At 39.3% G+C, this 20,691-nt stretch overlaps 1 protein-coding gene across 2 annotated transcripts in view; it reads left to right on the forward strand.

Moving 5' to 3' along the window:
- CPLX2 (complexin 2) overlaps positions 1-20,691 on the forward strand; it is a 208,401-nt gene that overhangs the window by 153,635 nt on the left and 34,075 nt on the right. For both annotated transcript variants that reach the window (XM_089671110.1, XM_089671109.1), the window contains exon 2: positions 9,317-9,414. In XM_089671110.1, the coding sequence (XP_089527236.1) occupies positions 9,384-9,414 (31 nt within the window). In that variant the 5' untranslated portion in view covers positions 9,317-9,383. The remainder of the gene's footprint in view (positions 1-9,316; positions 9,415-20,691) is intronic.

The raw sequence follows: 20,691 nt of genomic DNA on the forward strand, positions 1-20,691 counted from the left end.
ACTTACCTGTCAGCTGTCTTCCTTCTCCGGCCGCTCTCCTCCTCTTCACTCGCTCGATCTTCGCGGTGCCGCTCGGCCCCTCCTCTCCAAGCTCCACCTCCTTGCCGGTGATTGGCCGCCTGTGTGCCTCAGCTACAGTGCCGGCGGCCAATCACAGGCGAGGATTGATCTCGAGGTGTGTCCAGATGACAGGGGCGGCATGTCATCCCGCCCACACCTGGAGACGGCGGTGGCGGCGGCGAGGAGCGGTGTCTCGATTCCTAAGACCATCGGAAATATGTGTTTTCCGATGGTCTTAGGCGACTCCTGTGGAAGCGTCGTTCGACCCCCAAAGGGGTCGCGACCCCCAGGTTGAGAACCGCTGCTCTACGGTTTGACACTGCTGCTCACTACACTTGGTAACTTAACATCCCCTTTCTTAGTTACAAGTCTGAGTGATGACATTGATGATGAAAGTAGCTGATACTTAGCTGTGCCAGTATAGAGCACTGGGGTGGGAAAGGCAGGAAGCACAATTCTACTTAAAGTTCACATTTGTTCCTTCTCTAAAAAGTGATCAGAAGCAGCTGTCAGAAATCCAGAGGTTGATTCCGCTACATCCCGAAAGCCTTTCTTGTTTTTTGGAGGGTTTTTTTGTCTGACAGGCAGTTTTTAATGGCTTGAATGGGTGAATTTGACAGGTGGTGCTGCCTTGAAAGTGGATGAGCCATATTAAATTTGTTGTGCGCATCATAGCCATGGCATGTGAACACCCAGTAGGTGGTCAGGGAGTGGTAAAACCATGGCTGGACAACCTGTTTTACCACCCCCAGCCTATCTTTTTAAGTTCTAGATAGAGCAGGGAAGGGTTAGGCTCTCTGTCAAGTTTTTTCTTGCTGTCTGTGTACTGGAGACTGTTATCCCTGAGAAAGAAGGTTAATCTGCAATTCTTTTTCTGGGGACAACTGTCCCCTAACTTTCCATTAAAGCATCTCTAGGATAGGTGAGAGGGAAGGGAAATTTCCCCAATGGCACACACCCAGCAGTACAAAATAAACTGGTATGGGTTTTTTATTCTTTATTTTAATTTATGTGATGCATACGATATTGTACAATATAGGTTGAAATGAAAAGAGACATTACAGGGACAATTTGAACAAAATCATTGGGTGATGATGGTTTTGGATATGCTAAATTATCATAATTATGATGTTATAGGGAAGCTAATACGTGATTGTTCAGGTCTCTAAATAATCATGGGCAGCACAGTGGCTAAATGGTTAGCACTTCTGCCTGGCAGTGCTAGGGTCTTTGGTTCAAATCCCAACCACAGCACCACCAGCCTGGAGTTTGCATGTTCTCCCTGTGCCTGTGTGGGTTTCCTTCCACACTCCAAAGACATGCTGCTAAGTTAATTGGATCCTGTCTAACATGTCCTTAGTATGTGTATGAATGATGTAAGTTAGGGACCTTAGATTGTACACCCCTTGAGGGTTAGGGACTGATGTGAATGTACAATATATATGTAAATAGTTGCATAAATTGACAGCGCTATATAAGTACCTGTAATAAATAAATAATCACATGCTGCTTTTTCCTTTCTTTTTCTGCAATGAGTGGCAGTGGATAGAAATGTGTGTGTGTGGGGGAGGGAGGTAGAAGGGGTTAAATCATAATAGGGTGTACGGGGAAAATTATCAATGTAAATTTCAGTTAAGCAGGGGAGGGGTATATGGAGCATGGCCCTGAAGACAGTATAGGATCAAGGGTGAAAAAAGAGAGTGGGAGGAAGGAAGGCACACCAGACATATAGAGCCATGATAGGAAAAGGAGAGGGGAGGGAGGAGAGGGTCTGTGGGAGGTTAAAATGAGAAAGAGCAGAAGAGAGGTAGGGGAGTATAAGATTTTAGTTAAATGATCTCTATCCAGTGGAACCAAGCAGTCTTGAAATTGTCATCTGTCCCTTTAAAAGAGCTAGTCAGGTCTTCCATTATCTTTATATCTTCTACACGTCTGAGCCATTGCTGTTTTGTAGGTGGGGAAATAGACTTCCACATTGTGGAGATACATGAGCATGCCACATTGACCAGATGTATTACAGATGAGTTTTTATATGTTTTAAATGGGATAATATTGTAGTGGAGGAGGAAGAACCTTTGGAATGGATCAGTCTGTGAACTTTTGGACAAGGGTATCCAGAATGTCTGTAGGGCTGGGCAGGACCAGAAGATTTACGAGGAGCATTCAAGTCAAACCGGAACTTTTGAGTATAATAAAAGAACACATTTCAAGTGGAAACTACATTTATATTTCATTAATAATAAACATATAATGATGTAGCACAATCTCTAAAAAATTATGCAAGAACAGAAATAAAAATAAAAAACAAATAAACAAAAGTCCAATTTTCAGGAAATTTCAAGTGTCCATAAAATTCCACCACCTAAGTGCCGTGCTCTTAATCTTTGCTTCTAATTTCAAAATTGCATCCAAGTGTCAAATGCTCCATCCTTTGTTCATCCCACATGCTCTCCTACTTCTATTAACCTAATAGTGTATCAAGGTCACAGTGCACTTTTGCCCCACCACAGACTTTTTGGCATCTGTTCTCTTTTCGGCTTATGGTTTCCACTGGCAGTATTCTACCCGTAAGATACCCACTTTCTAGTAAGCAAACATGCAAATACAAATGGGACCCAAACTAGAGTTCTCTGTTTAGCTCAAATGTATTCAATTAAAATACCTAATAGATATACACTCATATTTAAAACGCACCCAAAGTACTATGTTGACAGCTTAAACCAGCAAAACTAACGCTCAATATATCCACATCTCTATCATCATCCATCTCACCAGTGTAGCTCCTGCTCCTATGGAATTTTATCGACACGTTTATTTTTATTATCATTATACAGGATTTATATAGCACCAAAAGGTTGCACAGCGCTTTACAATAAAAAAGGGAAACAGTACAGTTACAATACAATAAAAAACAAGAGGATTAAGAGGTTCCTGCTCATAAGAGCTTACAATCTAATAGGGTGGTGCAAGTGGTACAAAAGGTTATAACTGCGGGGGATGAGCTGATGGAAGTGATAAATGTTTAATTGGAGGTGTGATAGGCTTCCCAAAAGAGATGAGTTTTCAGGGATTGCCTAAAGACTGCCAGAGTAGGGGATAGCCAGACAGATTGAGGCAGAGAGTTCCAGAGGATAGAAGAGGCTCTGGAAAAGTCCTGGAGACAAGCATGGGAGGAGACAATTGAGCCTGAGAGCAGGAGATCCTGAGAGGAGCGGAGAAAATGGTTTGGGCAATATTTGCAGACAAGATTGGTGATGTAGCTCAGAGATGTTAATAGCTTTGTGTGTTGTTAGTATTTTAATTTAATCAACTGGACAATTGGAACCCAGTTGAGGGATTGGCAGAGAGGGGCAGTGGACAATGAGTGGTTGATAAGGTAGTTAAGACTGGCAGCAGCATTCATGATAGACTGAAAAGAGGATAGCCTATGGAGAGGAAGGCCTATGAGAAAGGAGGTGCAATAGTCAAAGCGAGAGATAGCAAGGGAGTGAATGGGTAGCTTGGTGGTTTTCATTAGTTAGGTAGGGGTGAATTTTAGATATGTTACAGAGGTGAAATCAACAAACGTTTGACAGCAATTGGATCTGGGGCCGAAAGGATAGGTCAGAGTCCAGGATTACAACTAGTACCCTTGCTTGAGGGGAGTGACTGATAGTTGCATTATTGATGGAAAAGACATGGAGGAGGGCACAGGGGAGGGGGGGGTGGATATTATCAGCTCGGTTTTTAGAGAGGCTTAGTTTAAGGAAGTGGTGTAACATCCTTGCTGTTATGTCAGTTAGTTCATTGGTAATGGGCGAGGACACTTGACATTTTCTGAAATTTGGACTTTTGTTTATTTGTTTTTTATTTATATTTCTGTTCTTGCATAATTGTTTAGAGATCGCACTAGATCATTATATGTTTATTATTGATGTTTATACAGGTGGGATGAGAAGCACGTGATGTGTTAGTAGCAATAAATATTGTGACACAAAATTATTTAACTGCGCCAACTGAATGTTTGTATGCACTTATTTTTTACATACTCCCCTACTACATTTATACACTTATCCCAGCATTTAACTAATGCCTGGAAAGCTTCAGCATAGAAAGATTTGTCAGTATGCCTGAACCAGCCTAGAACAGCCCGCTTCACTTCATCATCAGTGCAGAAATGCTGACCAGAGAATAAGTCATCTCTTTTCACAATTTCACAACAGGTTATGCATCGATTATCCAGGATCAGGTGTTCCACATGCTGAATGTTCACAGGGATGATGTACGCCATCTTTGAAACATTTACACCATTCAAATGTCTTACTGCAGCTGAGTGTCTCATCACCGTACTATGTTTGAAGTCTCCTGTAGTTATCCATGGGTTCTGCGCCACATGCTTTTCCATGCACGCACTAATACCATTGTCTGCCATCTTGATTAACAGTCTATGGACTGGCCCGCAACATGTATGCTGCCTATTAGTAATAGGACACACTTGCCACTTACTACTGTGTGTAGTACCACCACACTAGCATCCCTTTTTAAACCTGTAAAATTAAAAGTCCTGTGCTTTTAGCTGCACCGCATCTCCAACAGGTCTCTGGAACCAACAGATAAATGGGATTTATGATGGGGGTACAATACCAGCACGTAAAGATTTTTTATCTGGAATCCTAATATTTGTTGCTTATGGAAGAACAGTATGAGAGTGTAAACCTGTAAGGGTTCCCACCTCTTTCCAAAAACAAAATTACATATATACTGTACATTAATTATTATTATGAAAATATGATGCAGCCAGATGTGCTTTTAGACAAATAAACCATTAGTAGTACAAATGAATATTTTCTTAAAATACCTAGATATTTCATTTCAAGTATATAACTGCAGACAGAAACCTCAGCTCATTTTAAATAGAATTCTCTATATAACAGCGTGACCTATTTGAGTACAATATACACATTGCTAAGGCAATTATACCATACAGATGCATATGAACAAAAGAGCAAGACTTGCTTATTAACATTCATGATGCAGAAAGGCTTAAAATAGTGTTTTCCCTAAGTATTCCTCAAAAGGACAGGTGTCAGTGCAGTTTTGTGGAAATTGATAGTGATGTGATGGGTAAAAAGGATTTTTCTTGGTATACCAGTTTGCAGTTCTGATGATATGACTTTGCCTGACGCGTATAAACCCTGTGTATGCCAGTGATCACAAACGGCTTGATATTTTCATATTTATCTGTTGCCAGTTTTGGGTCCTATCTGTGGCAGAAATGTCCACATTGCAAATGCTTAATCCATTTGGTAAATGAAGAGGAAATAATCTCTTTTCCTCGGATTAAACTGACATGTTTCCCATTGGTTGCCGAACGCCATTTCTCATTTACATGATCTAGCAACTAGATTCAGGTAATTCCCATAACATTTTGTAATTATGGTAATTGGGACTGTTTTGAAGGCAGAAAACTGTCAGATGCCACTCCAACAACATTGCAGCACGTAATTATCTTAGCTTTCCAGTGGTTCATTACAGGGTCTATAGGTTTATCACAGTTGTTTACATCAAATAAGTAACTAGTTACAGTGTTTTTGTGAGAGGGAAGCTCTGTGATCTGGTAGAAATATTTAAATTAAACTTTTTCCAAAGATAAAATGAAGGCTGCCTTTGTGAATTATCCTCTGAAAATGCTAATAGTTTAGCCTTTTCTGGTTGCAGTCACCCGGAACAAGTAGGCAGATAAGAAAAGTCAAAGTAAAGTCAATAGTCTTTAACTGAATACTTGCATGTTTTCCAACCATATTATTTTGGCCATTATGGTACCAATATTTAAAAATATGCATTGGTTCCCAGGACACACACTGGTCTTTACGAGCTTTAAAGAATGCATCACCACCTTTGCCCTGCATGGAGCTGCCTGCTTCTTTCAAGCTTTCTTTGCCAATTACACTGGCAGCCTCTCCCTCTTGACATAATCACACATGTGGCCACTCTGCTTAGCTAGAAGAAACTACCAAACAACCTAAAAACACAAAACAAGTCCAGCTAAATGTGACTACTACTAGCTATGCCATGATCTGGATAAATATGAACCTTCACAGGCATGTCTGGAGTTAGGATCCAAACCATCTAACATTTCTTAAATCTCTGGACACCAAAGCCTAGATCTCTGGATGCGAGTTCCTGAACCCTTGCCCTGATGCATGCCACCGGCTGAATTTTTGTTGTATCTTATGTTAAGAGCAGGTAGTGTAGAAGTGAGCCATTAAATACACTTGTTGGGTTATTGGCCTGGGTGCAATCCATGAAAAAAGTATGTATAATTAGAAGCATGCAACAGGTGCATTCAATGGGACTTACAACAGGAGAACTGCCTAACTCGGTTTTGTTAATGTCAATGTTCCCAAAACATTGACAATAATAAACCCATATTGGAAATTCCTCCTGTTGTAAGTCCCACTGAGTGCACCTGTTACCTGCTTTTTATGTTATGAAGAGTTCAGGGTGAAGTCTGGGAACATCCTGGGATGGGAAGAAAGACCCAATTCAAACAGAGCAGGGATCTATGATAGGATAATCTTGCCACTGGAATCCTCTGCAGATATAATCAGCCAATGGATGACTCGGCCCACTAGATCTCTTTTCTAAATGAAGTATTACTGTTGCACTGAATGACCCTTGAAAGAGAATATACATAGTTTTCTTTTAAGCTTTATTTTCATGCCTCTGTAAATTAGCTTGTTTGTGTTGGCTTTGTATAACCTATAATAGCTGGTGGCAAAAATAATTCAGGATTCTATTTTTGCTGGAAAAAGTGTCATGCCCCTCTTTGTTCAATTGCATATAATTAGGAAGTTTCTTCTGCAGTGAGACAAAAGCATAGAATAGTTGTTTAAAAATACATTAAAGCCCAAGTTAAATTATACGAAAATGTCAGCAGAATTAAGGGATTTCTGTGCACCTGATATCATCTATTTTTTAGCAAATTTATGGGAAGGACAGCTATACTGATTCTAGTATTGCGACTATTCAAAACCAAACCCAAGTTTAAATATTCCACTAGGATACAGTTACTTAAAGGTGAACTCTAGGGAGATATAAGCAGCTATGGTATCATTAAATAGATAAGTACCAGTACATTTTATGTTTTATGAAAGCACTATATGTACCTGAATTGGACCTCAGTCTCTTGCAGTCCCTCTCAAGCAGAGCTGAAGTGTGAGAGGAAAAAGCAGTATAGGGAGCTAATCAGTTCATGTGTTGACAAGAAGTATGTTGATAGGAGGAGAGAGCAGAGTGATGGAGAGATCAGCTCATCACTGTGCTGCTTCTCCTTTTACTGTCCAGTCACAGGCTGGGGTGGGTCCAGAATTACTTAGGCTCAGAGAACATGGGTTATATACTAATCGCCATCACACTGAGGATAAGGGCACAAAAAAGTACTCTGTAGGAAATCTGTGTGGATTGCAAGTAAATTTTGCTGCAAAAACTGGTTTTGTTATTTTATCTTTTAATTAGCTATTCATTCTTATTTTGTTATTGTTGGCTAGATTTCTGCTTTAAACTCTTTTTCCTACTTTTTTTAGTTTTGGATAGAGTAGGGAAGCTTAAAATCCCAGAGCACTTATAAGTTGCTGTTTCTGTCTTTTTAGGGAGATTTTCCTTTGCTTCCTGTCTTGGAGGCATAACAGTAAGTGAGAGAAAATCTACCCAAAGTAAAGGGAGCTCACCTCTTAAAAGGTTGTCAAAGCAACAGGTTCAGCCATTTGAAGATTTACACTTACTTCTGGTGACAACTGTATAATTGTAGATTTCCCATCAATTTATGTTTTGGTGATTAAGGACTCCAGCTCAAATGGAGAGACAGAATCCAGCAGGGACACAGACAGCATTACAAACTTGACAGGAGGCCTAACCCTTCCCTACTCCATTTAAAACTTAAAAATAAATGTGTTAGCTAAACACACACTTTAGCACTTACATTATTATTATTATACAGTATTTATAAAGCACCAATGGTTTGCTCAGCACTGTACATTGCAAAGGGGGACAGAACATGTGACAGAACAATACCAATACAATGCAAAACATGAGGGGATCGAGGGCCCTGCTCTTTCGAGCTTACAATCTAGGAGGGAGGGGATAGTGGTACAGGAGGAGATAGCTGTGGGGGATGGAGTGGTAGGAAGAGTGGAGGAGGTCGGCAGGTTAGCAGGGGGTTGGGTAGGCTTCCCTGAAGAGATGGGTTTTCAGGGTGTGCCTAAAGGAGAGGAGAGTAGGTGATAATCTGATGGGTTGGGGCAGGGAGTTCCAGAGGATGGGTGACACCCTGGAGAAGTCCTGGAGGCGGGCATGGGAGGAGGAGACCAGGGAACTAGAGAGAAGGAGGTCTTGTGGGGAGCGGAGTGTGCGTGCTGGGCGGTACTTGGATATTAGGTCAGTGATGTAGTACGGGGCAGTATGGTGTATAGCTTTGTACGTCAGTGTTAGGATTTTGAATTTGATCCGTTGCGCAATCGGAAGCCAGTGGAGGGATTGGCAGAGGGGGGTGGCAGAGATGGAGCAGTTGGAAAGGTGAATGAGTCTGGCAGCCAGGTTGGAAAGGTGAATGAGTCTGGCAGCCGTATTCAGGATCGACTGAAGCGGGGATAGCCAGCGGCGAGGCAGGCCAGTGAGGAGGGAGTTGCAGTAGTCAAGTCGTGATATGATTCAAAACAGGTTCACAGAATATATCTGGTTCAGATGCCAAATCCAAACCCTACTTACATAGCTTCATTTTTTAGTTGTACAGTATATGTACCTGTGAAGCTGGATTTCTAATGCACCAAGGTAGACAGTGCTGGTCGGGGTGGGGGTGTAGAGGGGTAGGAGAAACTGAGCAGGGTTTAACATCTGTGCAGCTATAGCAGTAGTGAAGGTGACAGTGCTGCAGTGATTTTACTATAAGAGGAACAGCATTGTCATCCTATCAAAAAAAGTCATCCTATCCAATAACTCTAGTGGCAGAATCAACAATAGATACAAATCTTTCTAATGGGGTACTTGGAGAAATAGAGAGCCCAGCCATACCAGTATGGGCAGCTTACATTAAATATTTGATTTTGTAGTTTGTTAGCAGTCCTACTTTATTGTAATTTTCTAATGAGGGTAAAGGGAAATTATGTGCAAGATATAATTGCTTTTTTTAAACCTATGCTACCTAATATGTATTGTTCCATTTATGTGACGTGCCTATTTCTTCATGTTCTGATCGTTCTCTCTTCTTTTACATTATTAGTGCCTCCCACCAGCTGTACTGAATGCGAATACCTCTTTGACTAGGAAGGAAAACTCAGATAAGGAACATGGATTTCGTTATGAAACAAGCTTTAGGGGGTAAGACTGATCTTCTTTTATAAACAGTTTAAATCTTCCACTGTTCAAATGACTTTTGCATTTACTGTGATTATTATTGTCTCTTACTAATTGCAGTTTAAGACCTGTATCGACCTTCAATCTCTGCACTGCAATTTCATTACATGTAACTAGGCAAAGACCCTGTTGGATAAATCAGAATGAATAGAGCTTGTGACAATGGATTCCATGTCTCTATACAGACCAATGCTGGAGAATTCATTCAGTAATGCTCTGTATAGCCATCGCTTAAAGCCCACCTCCAGTTTTGAATAGAGCAGCTAAATGTTTGAAACTCTGCTGCCTTCAAATTAAAATGTTCTTCTTATTTGTGCCCAGAACAAGGAGTACGGCACACGCAAACAGCAATAAATTCATGTAAGAGCTTTTTATTCGTAATACTTTAAAATGGAAAGTCAACCAAAGCTTTAATGGTTGGACAGGGTGATGTAAATTTAATATGTAAATTATTACTCACATCTTGTCCAGTTATGATCAAGATCCATATCATATCAACATTATTATTATCTTCAGGTATAAAAATAATTAAATCACTGTGACCCTAAGAAAAAAGGTGGTAGGAATGAGCCATATGTGCTTGGGTTTGATTCAAAACAGGTTCACAGAATATATCTGGTTCAGATGCCAAATCCAAACCCTACTGAATTCAATGGAAGATGGAAGTCAATGAATGTTAAAAAGTAGTCATGAAAAATAAATAGTAATGGACATTTTTTAGGCTAATAGGGAAGGGATTGTTAAACAAGTGTCATGGGGCAGCACAATGTCTAAGCAGTTAGCACTTTTGCCCTGCAGCGCTAGGGTCATCAGTTCGAATCCCAACCACAGCAGTCCCTGCCTCGGGTTTACATCTTTTCCCTGTGCCTGTGTGTATTTCTTCCCACACTCCAAAGAAACCTACTCCTGGTAGGTTCATTGGCTCCTTTCTAAACGTGAGTTAGAAACCTTAAAATGTAAGCTCCTTGAGGGCAGGGACACGTAAATTTACAATATATATGTAAAGTATATACAGTCATGGCCGAAATTGTTGGCACCCTTGATATTTTTCCTGAAAATCAAGTATTTCACACAAAAAAGGTATTGCATTAACACATGTTTTGCTATACACATGTTTATTCCCTTTGTATGTATTGGAACAAATATAAAACAGAGGCAGAAAAGCAAATATGACATAATGTCACACAAAACCCCAAAAATGGGCTGGACAAAAGTATTGGCACCCTTAACTTAATATTTGGTTGCACACCCTTTGGAAAACATAACTGAAATCAGTCGCTTCCTATAACCATCAATAAGCTTCTGACACCTCTCACCCGGAATTTTGGACCACTCTTCCTTTGCAAACAGCTCCAGGTCTCTCTTATTGGAAGGACACCTTTTCCCAACAGCAATTTTAAGATCTCTCCACAGGTGTTCAATGGGATTTAGATCTGGGCTCATTGCTGGCCACTTCAGAACTCTCCAGCGCTTCTTTGCCATCCATTTCTGAGTGCTTTTTGACGTATGTTTGGGGTCATTGTCCTGCTGGAAGACCCAGGATCTTGGACGCAAACCCAGCTTTCTGACACTGGGCCCTACAGTGCGACCCAAAATCCTTTGGTAATCCTCAGATTTCATGATGCCTTGCACACAGTCAAGGCACCCAGTGCCAGAGGCAGCAAAACAACCCCAAAACATCATTGAACCTCCACCATATTTTACCGTAGGTACTGTGTTTTGTTCTTTGTAGGCCTCATTCCGTTTTCGGTAAACAGTAGAATGATGTGCTTTACCGAAAAGCTCTATCTTGGTCTCATCTGTCCACAAGACGTTTTCCCAGAAGGCTTTTGGCTTACTCAAGTACATTTTGGCAAACTGTAGTCTTGCTTTTTTATGTCTCTGTGTCAGCAGTGGGGTCCTCCTGGGTCTCCTGCCATAGCGTTTCATTTCATTTAAATGTCGACGGATAGTTCGCGCTGACACTGATGCTCCCTGAGCCTGCAGGACAGCTTGAATGTCTTTGGAACATGTTTGGGGCTGCTTATCCACCATCCGGACTATTCTGCGTTGCAATCTTTCATCAATTTTCCTCATCCGTCCACGACCAGGGAGATTAGCTACAGTGCCATGGGTTGCAAACTTCTTGATAATGTTGCGCACTGTGGACAAAGGCAAATCTAGTTCTCTGGAGATGGACTTGTAACCTTGAGATTGTTGATATTTTGCCACAATTTTGGTTCTCAGGTCCTCAGACAGTTCTCGTCTCCTCTTTCTGTTGTCCATGCTTAGTGTGGCACAGACAGACACACAATGCAAAGGTTAAGTGAACGTCTCTCCTTTTTATCTGCTTTCAGGTGTGATTTCTATATTGCCCACACCTGTTACTTGCCCCAGGTGAGTTTACAGGAGCATCACATGCTTGTAACATTCTTATTTATCCGCAGTTGTGAAAGGGTGCCAATACTTTTGTCCAGCCCATTTTTGGAGGTTTGTGTGACATTATGTCGAATTTGCTTTCTTTCCTCCCTTTTTTTGTTTTGTCCCAATACACACAAAGGGAATAAACATGTGTATAGCAAAACATGTGTTAATGCAATACGTTTCGTGAGAAATACATGATTTCCTGGAGAAATATCAAGGGTGCCAACAATTTCGGCCATGACTGTACATTTATATAACTACCTATAATAAATGGGGGGGGGGGGGTCTCCGGGCACTGCCCTTGGGAAAATGTACAACAGCAAAGAAAATGTTTACAAATTCAGTTTGGTGGGGAGCAGCAATTGTAATAATGCTTTGAGTGAAACATTAAAAATGCAAATTTCCTTTAAATTACATTTTAGAAAAAGCAAATGAAAATGGCATTATTGTAACTAGACTCTGTGCTCCCTAGAGAGCTGGTACACAGCAATCTCCTCCAGAATTTTTTTTTACTTCAAAACCATTCAACAGAGGTATGCTTATGTATTTCATTCTGTAAACCAAGGGGTAGAATGGCCACTAGGTGTTACTAGAAAGTTCTATTCCTATCTTACTGGTGACTGAACTGAACACACTGATGCATTTTTCAAGTGCCAAAGTGAAAAAACACACAGAGAACTGGAAGTCCATACAGTGTCCAGGTTTCAAACTTTTCAGCTGTTAGCAGCCAAAATGTCCATCATAATAGTAACCTTTATAGAACCGTTTCTCTACAGCATCTTCTAATTAACCAGCAGTTCATTACTTTTTATAAATCCCACAGACTTTTCCTTGATGTCTACTAAAAGAAACTAAGGTTAATGACTTGATCTTCTCACTGAGCCACTGCACATAATCATTCTAGGTTATGGATTTAGATGGCTTGAAGGCTTTACATGAATATTGAGGAACACCACCTGCTGCGTTCAGTCCTCAAAAAAAAAAAACATGACTGCACGTTGGATTTGAATCAGAACAAAATGATTGCAAACTCTCATTATCACCATGACTTTACAATGCTAAATATGCTCTTTGAATAAATTGCAGGCTGGCTCTGACCATCTTGTGTTTGATATACACCAAAATCCTTCTAGTCATTACATATGGAGAGCAGTGAATAAATAAACTGCTTCCACTAATTTGTATTAGTGAGTACATTATAGATGCACTAGGTCCCAGTAGAGATAGCACACCACATACAAACCTAACCAGGGCTACTAAAATGTTTACATAAAAAACACAGATTTCAATGACCATATGTGTATGTACCATTGTGTTTAAGCTGATGGAGGGAGCATAGAAATAATCTACAAGCTCTGCTGCTAACAGCCTCCAGGCATTGTTAGAAAGCACTCCTGTTCCCAGCTTGGTATTTGCAGCTGATTTTTTTTATTCTATACAGTGCCGATCTCCTTCCTAAAGCAATTCAGGATGTACATTTGGCTGTATACATCTAAGAAGATCATCTAACATTCATAATCTTTATTATCCTCATGTACTAGTAAAATCCAGGTTTTAAGTAAAGGGAAACGTATATTTTCAATTAGCATATATTTTTAATCATTGCAGTGATTACCTTAAAGTCGTTTTTATATGGCTTTCACATTACAAACTTGCTGTTTCATATTTGATTGTTACAGATTCAGCCTTTCATATTTTTATTGTTTTATTAAATATATAGATCTGTGGTTTAAATACTTAATGAAGCTCCATTTCTCTTGCAATTGCTCTGTTTTTCTTTATATTACAACTGCTGCGATAATATATTTGCAACACAGAGAGTACATTTTTAATGTTTTGGTGGACTCATAGGGTTTGATTTACTAATGGAAAAAAGACTTTGCTTTACAAGAGAAGTTGTACTTTATTCCCTTAGTGAATGAGCTGGAGTTCTGCTGACCTTTATCATCTAATGCTGATTTTTTTTTATTCTCATTTCATGCTATTGGGTATTCTTTGCAAAGTGAAATTGCACCATATTCACTAAACTCTGTGGAAAATCCCCTTGCAGAGTGCAGCTCCTCTGGCAAAGTGAACAGATATTTACCTTAATAAACCAACCCTTGTGAAAAAGAGAAGTCTGGCTCAGCCATTGTGTAACACCACAACGGATGAAGCAGGCAGTGGTGTAGTTAGGTTTTGTGCTGCCCTAGGCAACACAAAAATCCCCCCCCCCCCGCAGACAGAGCCTGACATTGGCCAACAACACACCTGCCCCCCACCCAAGAGAGCGTTCCACTACCACTGCCCCCCATACACCAGCCACCACCCCCCATGGCGAGAGAGAAAGTAACTCACCTTCACAGCTCCAAACATCCCCAGGAATGAGAGTCGGGCTATACATACACCGTCATGAAACCCGTATTCTCTCTCAGAACCCATAGGTCCCCATACCGTGTGTGTTCTTCTGTCCCTTCCAGAAAGGGGCAGTGCTGCACCCCCCCCCCTGAAAAATACTGACCTAGGCAAATGCCTTGTTTGCCTTGTGGTAAATACACCCCTGGAAGCAGGGCATAAAATTAGAAAAATATAGCCCCTAGCCATATTTGCCCCCTGTTAAGGTATACAATTACAAACTATTTTACATGTAACTACTGTACAAAAAAAATGCAAACCACTGACACACATGAATAAGAATGTTTACAGCAAGAAGATCTCTTTTACACATATAGCTAACAAGCACTATAAATACTATACACTGCCTGCAAAGAGACTTGAAATACAAAAAAAAAAAAAATGACTCATACATACTAAAACTAAAAATACTTTTGACTTTTATTACACTTTGGAGCCTAGCTCTAAGCACAACCGAAAAAATACCCTTGCAGTGCCCCCACCCTGCCACCTGCACAGCAAGGGTTATTATATCTAGGGGTGCTAGAATAAGGAGAACTACTTATCCTATTCCACAATCCACAAAAGAGCAGCACTTAAGCTGGTCAGAGTAGGAAGTCAGGTAGGTAACATTTGTTCCTTTATTCCTAGACTTAATGAGTATTTAACACCTGCGGTGCAGGGGGACCGAGTGCAAAAATAGATGTTTTTAGATTTCAGGATTTGGGCTTTAAGAGTCCTTATAAACAAAATTTCCAATGAAAGCTCTGCCATCTTCCTTGCAGATAATCTCTCATCTTGGTAGCACTCCCTGAGCTGAACTATGCTTCTATTTCGGCAACCGGACTTCTGTCCAACACTTGCCAACACATCAAGAACCACATGGAAAACAAAGGAAGTCACCCAGTATAATAAAAAACAAATAGCAGTTACATAGGAAATGTTATAAACAATAGCAGAAAAAAAAACAAGGTTCAACTCTTATAGACTTCAATGTTCTGGCGCTATGTTCTGGGTTTTTCAGTGATCACTAACTGTGGACAAAACTTGTGGTTTAAAACTTATATATATAACTTATATATAGGAGTCATATGCTCATTATGTAAGTGATAAATGGGTATTCACACTGGCCTATTTAGTTTTTACCATTTTAACCTGGATCTGCTGGGAGCTATCATAATGATGTAGTTCAAACGTAGTACCCCATGTTAAGTATGCCATATGTCAAGAAAATTTTCTAGCAATGTGAACAATATACCAATTGTCTTAGGGAAGGTTGTTCTATACATAATGGTTAACCTAAAAAATGGTTATTGTAGCATGTTATGTCAGTTGTTGAAGTCCTTAGTTATAGCAAATTAATATTTATGTCCTTTATGTGCAGTAGAAGAAATAAATCAAAATCAATTATGATTATTAATTGGACTAATCATTTGTTACTGGTGGAATAATGCACATTTATCATTAACCACTTAAGCTCCTTTTGGCATGTCCCATATGCTCAGGCCATGAACAGGACAAAACAAGCTCATGGCTAAAATAGAAGCAGGGAGAGTGTTTCTATTTTACTTAGCAGACCCCAGATTGTAGTAAAGGTGATCTGGATGGCTGAAGAGCAGCCTGATCACTTTTACTAGGCTCGCAAAAAAAGTTATTGTGCTTTCTGGGCTCTCCGTCTCCTCCTAAAATCCTAGGACCACAAAAAAAACCTTGTCAGGAGTGTGAGCAGGAGGACATCAAAGATCATCCATTGCGCAATGTCTTTGCAGACTGTAAAACATGGAAGCGATCAGTTCTGAGTACTACCAAGTTTAGAGCTGTTAAAATCCTGACTATAAACAGTCATTCAAGAACAGCATGTGCTTATTTGGCTGGAAAAACATTATTTATTTCAGTTACTTATATAGCGCCGTCAATTTAAGCAGCACTTTACATATGTATTGTACATTCCCATCAGTCCCTAACACTCAAGGGGTGTACAATCTAAGGTCCCTAACTTACATCCATACACATACTAGGGCCAATTAAACAGGATCAAATTAACCTACCAGCATGTCTTTGGAGTGTGGGAGGAAACCGGAGTACCCGGAGGAAACCCACACAGGCACAGGGAGAACATGCAAATTCCAGGCAGGTGGTGCCGTGGTTGGGATTAGAACCAATGACCTTAGTACTGCCAGGTGGAAGTGCTAACCATTTAGCCACTGTGCTTCCCATTGGGGTCACTTGTCCAATGTTTGTTTACCCCCCTGTTATAACAATGCCCTTAAGCGAAAAAAAATCTAAATGTTACAAAAATGTAAATTAAAATAAAATGAAAATAACAAAAAATGTAAAAGCACATCTGTCACCCCACAAACACACTTACAAGCACAAAAGTACATGTAGGACTGCACATGTATGTGCTGCTCACACCACAGTGAGAGAAATAATTCTAGGACCCTCATTTATGGTTAACTCTAAACTGATGAGCTGTAAAGACACTTAAACCATCGCCTACTGATAATTTTGGGTACTGTGATTTTTCACCATTTCATGAGTACACACAATTTTGACGCTTAACATATGTGATATCTATGTACTCAACACAACCTCATCTTTGATACACATTAATGTGCAACATAAAAAAGTCATCTGCAATCTTTTTTTGCTACAGAGCCTCTGCTTTCAGAGAATATACAATGTTTTGGGTTTTTTGTTTTCTAGTGAAAGATACAGAGGCAAAGCAGTTAAGGTAAACCTATCCAAAGAGGCACAGTGGAGTTGATTTACTAAAACTGGAGAGTGCAAAATGTGGTGCAGCTGTGCATGGTAGCCAATAAGGTTCTAAATTCAGCTTGTTCAATTAAGCTTTGACAAAAAGATTTTGCACTCTCCAGTTTTAGTAAATTAACCCCATGGGGCTGCCAATGCCAATCCTCTTATGATGATGCTAGTTGTCTGGCTATTACACTGGCCCACTGGGTTCAGTAATGTTTGAGTCACTGACATGTTATGTATCAGAGAAAAATCAGATGTCCTTTTACTTGTTCCAGGTTGGGGAAACAACAGGCTTAGCTTACAAAGTTTTTAACACAAGGGTAAGGGTCTTTCAGCCATGGGGCTATAACTTGCAAATCTCCCTGATTTATTAGGTTTTTAAGTATGTCTGCTTGTGTATTTGTGTTTATATGCATGTGACTTTTCAGTTTTCTCTTGCTGGTCATTCTTCCTGTATCCTATTGCTAGAAACAACTTACTTTGTTATACCTTTTGTATTTATACTTTAAGCCTAAAAAGTGAGAGAACAAGCATTTTCATAAGGTTTACAGTAGCTGCATCTATATTTATTTCTGTATGTTGTGTGTGTTGTAAAACACAGAACCTCACACATATGTCAGTCGTGCAAAATTGCAGAACTACTTGTTCTTGTTTTACTTGTACTTAGATATAAACTAAGTCCGACACTGTCTGAGAATTCATTTCCAAGTGAGCATTGCATAACTGTCATTTAGTTAAATCTCATCCATGATAGCTCTTACTGGAATCCTTTGGGCTGATTTACTAGAATATTTTAAATGGCATTAACATAATACAAAGCTTGCATTAACAGCTAATCCTAATATGCACAACTTTGCTCATATTATTTGATTCTTTCCCATGTGTGATTTAATAGAAGAAAAAAAAATGTCATAACCCCCATAGTGGCATTTATTTTGTACTTGAGTGATAATTAGCTGTCAGTATGGATGTATAGTTCCATTATTAAACTGCGTTAAGGATTTAGAACTCTGTAAGCTATAGTTCTCTGCTGTGTAGCCTGAATATTTGTTTCTAATTGCAAGGAGTTCATTTAATGGTATTATAATGGTATTCAGTATCTGAACACCAAGCAAATAACCAAAGATATTGTCATATACCGTTAGCTGTCTTACTTTCAGAAGATTTATAGTCTTGTGATCAAGACATTTCTTCCATACAGCAAAGTCATGTCATTGACCTCACATCTTTCTACTGCAGTTAAGCACTTTAACGTGGTCATCAACCCAACCCTGCCTGTGACTGGATAATGCAAAATCCCATGAACTCATCAGAAATCCACAAATGAGTTCACCCACATGTTCTCCCTTCCTTTAAGAAATTTTCAGTGTTAGACTGACATCATTGTGCAGAGCAATAGAGTCCAGACTGGCTTAGAGTGCCTATCCTTTCTCTACCAATATGAATGCTGCTGTGCTAAATATACAGGATGCTAATATAACAACATGAATGTATTATTGTAGTTGTATTTGAAATACAAAAATAATTATTTTTTTATAGGTACACAAGTGAGTGAAATTGAGTTTTTATTTTTATTCACCTGGAGTTTGGTTGTAAAGCCCATCTGTGGGCACATTTGGCACATTCTAATTTTAAATACCTTGTGTTTTTATACTCACCTCCTTCACATATGCCAAGGTACCTAGCCAATGCTGTTCCCAGGTGCTGTAAACCAGTGCTGCAGATATGCCTGTTTTGACCGATCCCTGTCTGTACCCTTGTATCTTTGAACTGATGTCATTGCCTGTTGACTGTATTCTGAATCCTGAGGGGACCCAGGCACTGAATATCTAAGAGGAAGTGTCCATGTATCACAGTAGTAATACGCACACCCAAAGAAGGACCCTACAACCTGTGCACAGAAGAAAGAGGACTTAAGCCCAGTACACACGATGAGAATATAGGACGAATGATCGACCTTTTTTTTTTTTGCATGCTAGTCTCATATTGAAAATTAAGAGGTTGCTAAAGTTACGAAAATTTTTGTATGACAGAATACAACTTCAGAAGTGATCTAATGTATTGTACTGCAATGTATTCTTTCATTTCTGAGCATGCGTGGTCTTGTTCTTACAATTTGTTTCGGATGAATACTCTACTGATTAAAGGAAAATCGTACAATCTGATATCATACAAAAACTATTTTTGTGTCTGTCCCTTCGAATAATTTCGGATGATAGCTGTGTACTAACAATCAGATTATCGTACAATCACTTCAAAACCAGTATTTTTCATCCAATTTTTTGATCGTGTGTATTGGGCTTTAGGATTTAGGTGAGTAAATAGGGTATTCAGGTTGTTTTTGGTTTTTTTTTTTCTGATTAGTTTACATTACATGTACATTTTTTTTCTGATTAGTTTGAAGGAGTTCAAATTTAACAAAAACCCTGAACTCACTGAACAGTAAGCATAGTCAATGCTTAAAGGTGGCCACAAACATATCTAGAATAATTTTGGATGATAGCTGTGTACTAACAATCAGATTATCATACAATCACTTCAAAACCAGTATTTTTCATCCAATTTTTTGATTGTGTATATTGGGCTTTAGGAATTAGGTGAGTAAATAGGGTATTCAGGTTGTTTTTGGGTTTTTTTTGTTTTTTTTTTCTGATTAAATTTTTTTTCTGATTCGTTTGAAGGAGTCAAAATTTAACAAAAACCCTGAACTCACTGAACAGTAAGCATAGTCAATGCTTAAAGGCGGCCACAAACATATCTAGAAAATGTGTTCACTTATGTTATATATCTATTTATGTTTTACTTTTGTCAACTTGCCAAATCTATAGCTACTAGGAGCATAAGCCCCCTAGCACAATTTAGGTGGGTCCCCGACAACCACTCTCTGTGACATCTAGCAGTGTGGCATGTGAGAGCTGTAATAACACTGTCATCAATCTTAACATAAATTATGTCTAAATGAAAGACAGATTGCAAGAGAGCTGTGAGTGTATAAAGTACACTGCTAGGGAATTAAATCATTGCTGTGGGATAGAAGGTGTCCATGAATAGGAAGGAGGGTGCAGCTGTGCAACTAATTAACTTTTTAACTTGAATTTTTTCAAAAACCATCCTCAGTAGCTCATCAGTCGATTTCATCATATCAGATCTCAGAGTTATTGTAGTAAAGGTAATAACCTTCAGAATATTTTATATTATTACAAAAGTACTAGTGCTAAACTTCTTTAGCCCTTTCATTTTCAGGTAATTTTTTCATTTTTATGCATACATTTCAAATTACCCATTTTAGGCTTGAAGATTACTTAAAATCCCAATAACATTGTATAATGTCTAAAGCAGTGACCCTGTTGAATAAAGTTGTAGCGATTACCACAAGATAATTGTGCAACTGTTTATCAACTCAAAGTAAAAAATGCACTCAGATTAATTAATTTGTTACCAAAGTACAATAATATGTTGATTTGTTACCAAATTTTAACAATATGTTACCAAATTTTTTGGTACAAAATAATGAGATGAGGATGTGTTGAGTAGATAGATATTGAATTTGTCAATCCTCTAAATTGCACCCGACAGGATACAGGAGTAAAGCTTCAGCCTAAATATGCTAGTGTGTTACTAGTGCTATATGCTAGTGTTGTATCCTACCATGGCGCGAATAAAGAATTGCTGCAATGGATGTTACTGAGTAGTCAGCTCCATTGT

This window comes from Staurois parvus, unplaced genomic scaffold (assembly GCF_062004578.1).
Source record: "Staurois parvus isolate SC_StPar_1 unplaced genomic scaffold, SC_StPar_1.0 ptg000099l, whole genome shotgun sequence".
Taxonomy (NCBI): domain Eukaryota; kingdom Metazoa; phylum Chordata; class Amphibia; order Anura; family Ranidae; genus Staurois; species Staurois parvus.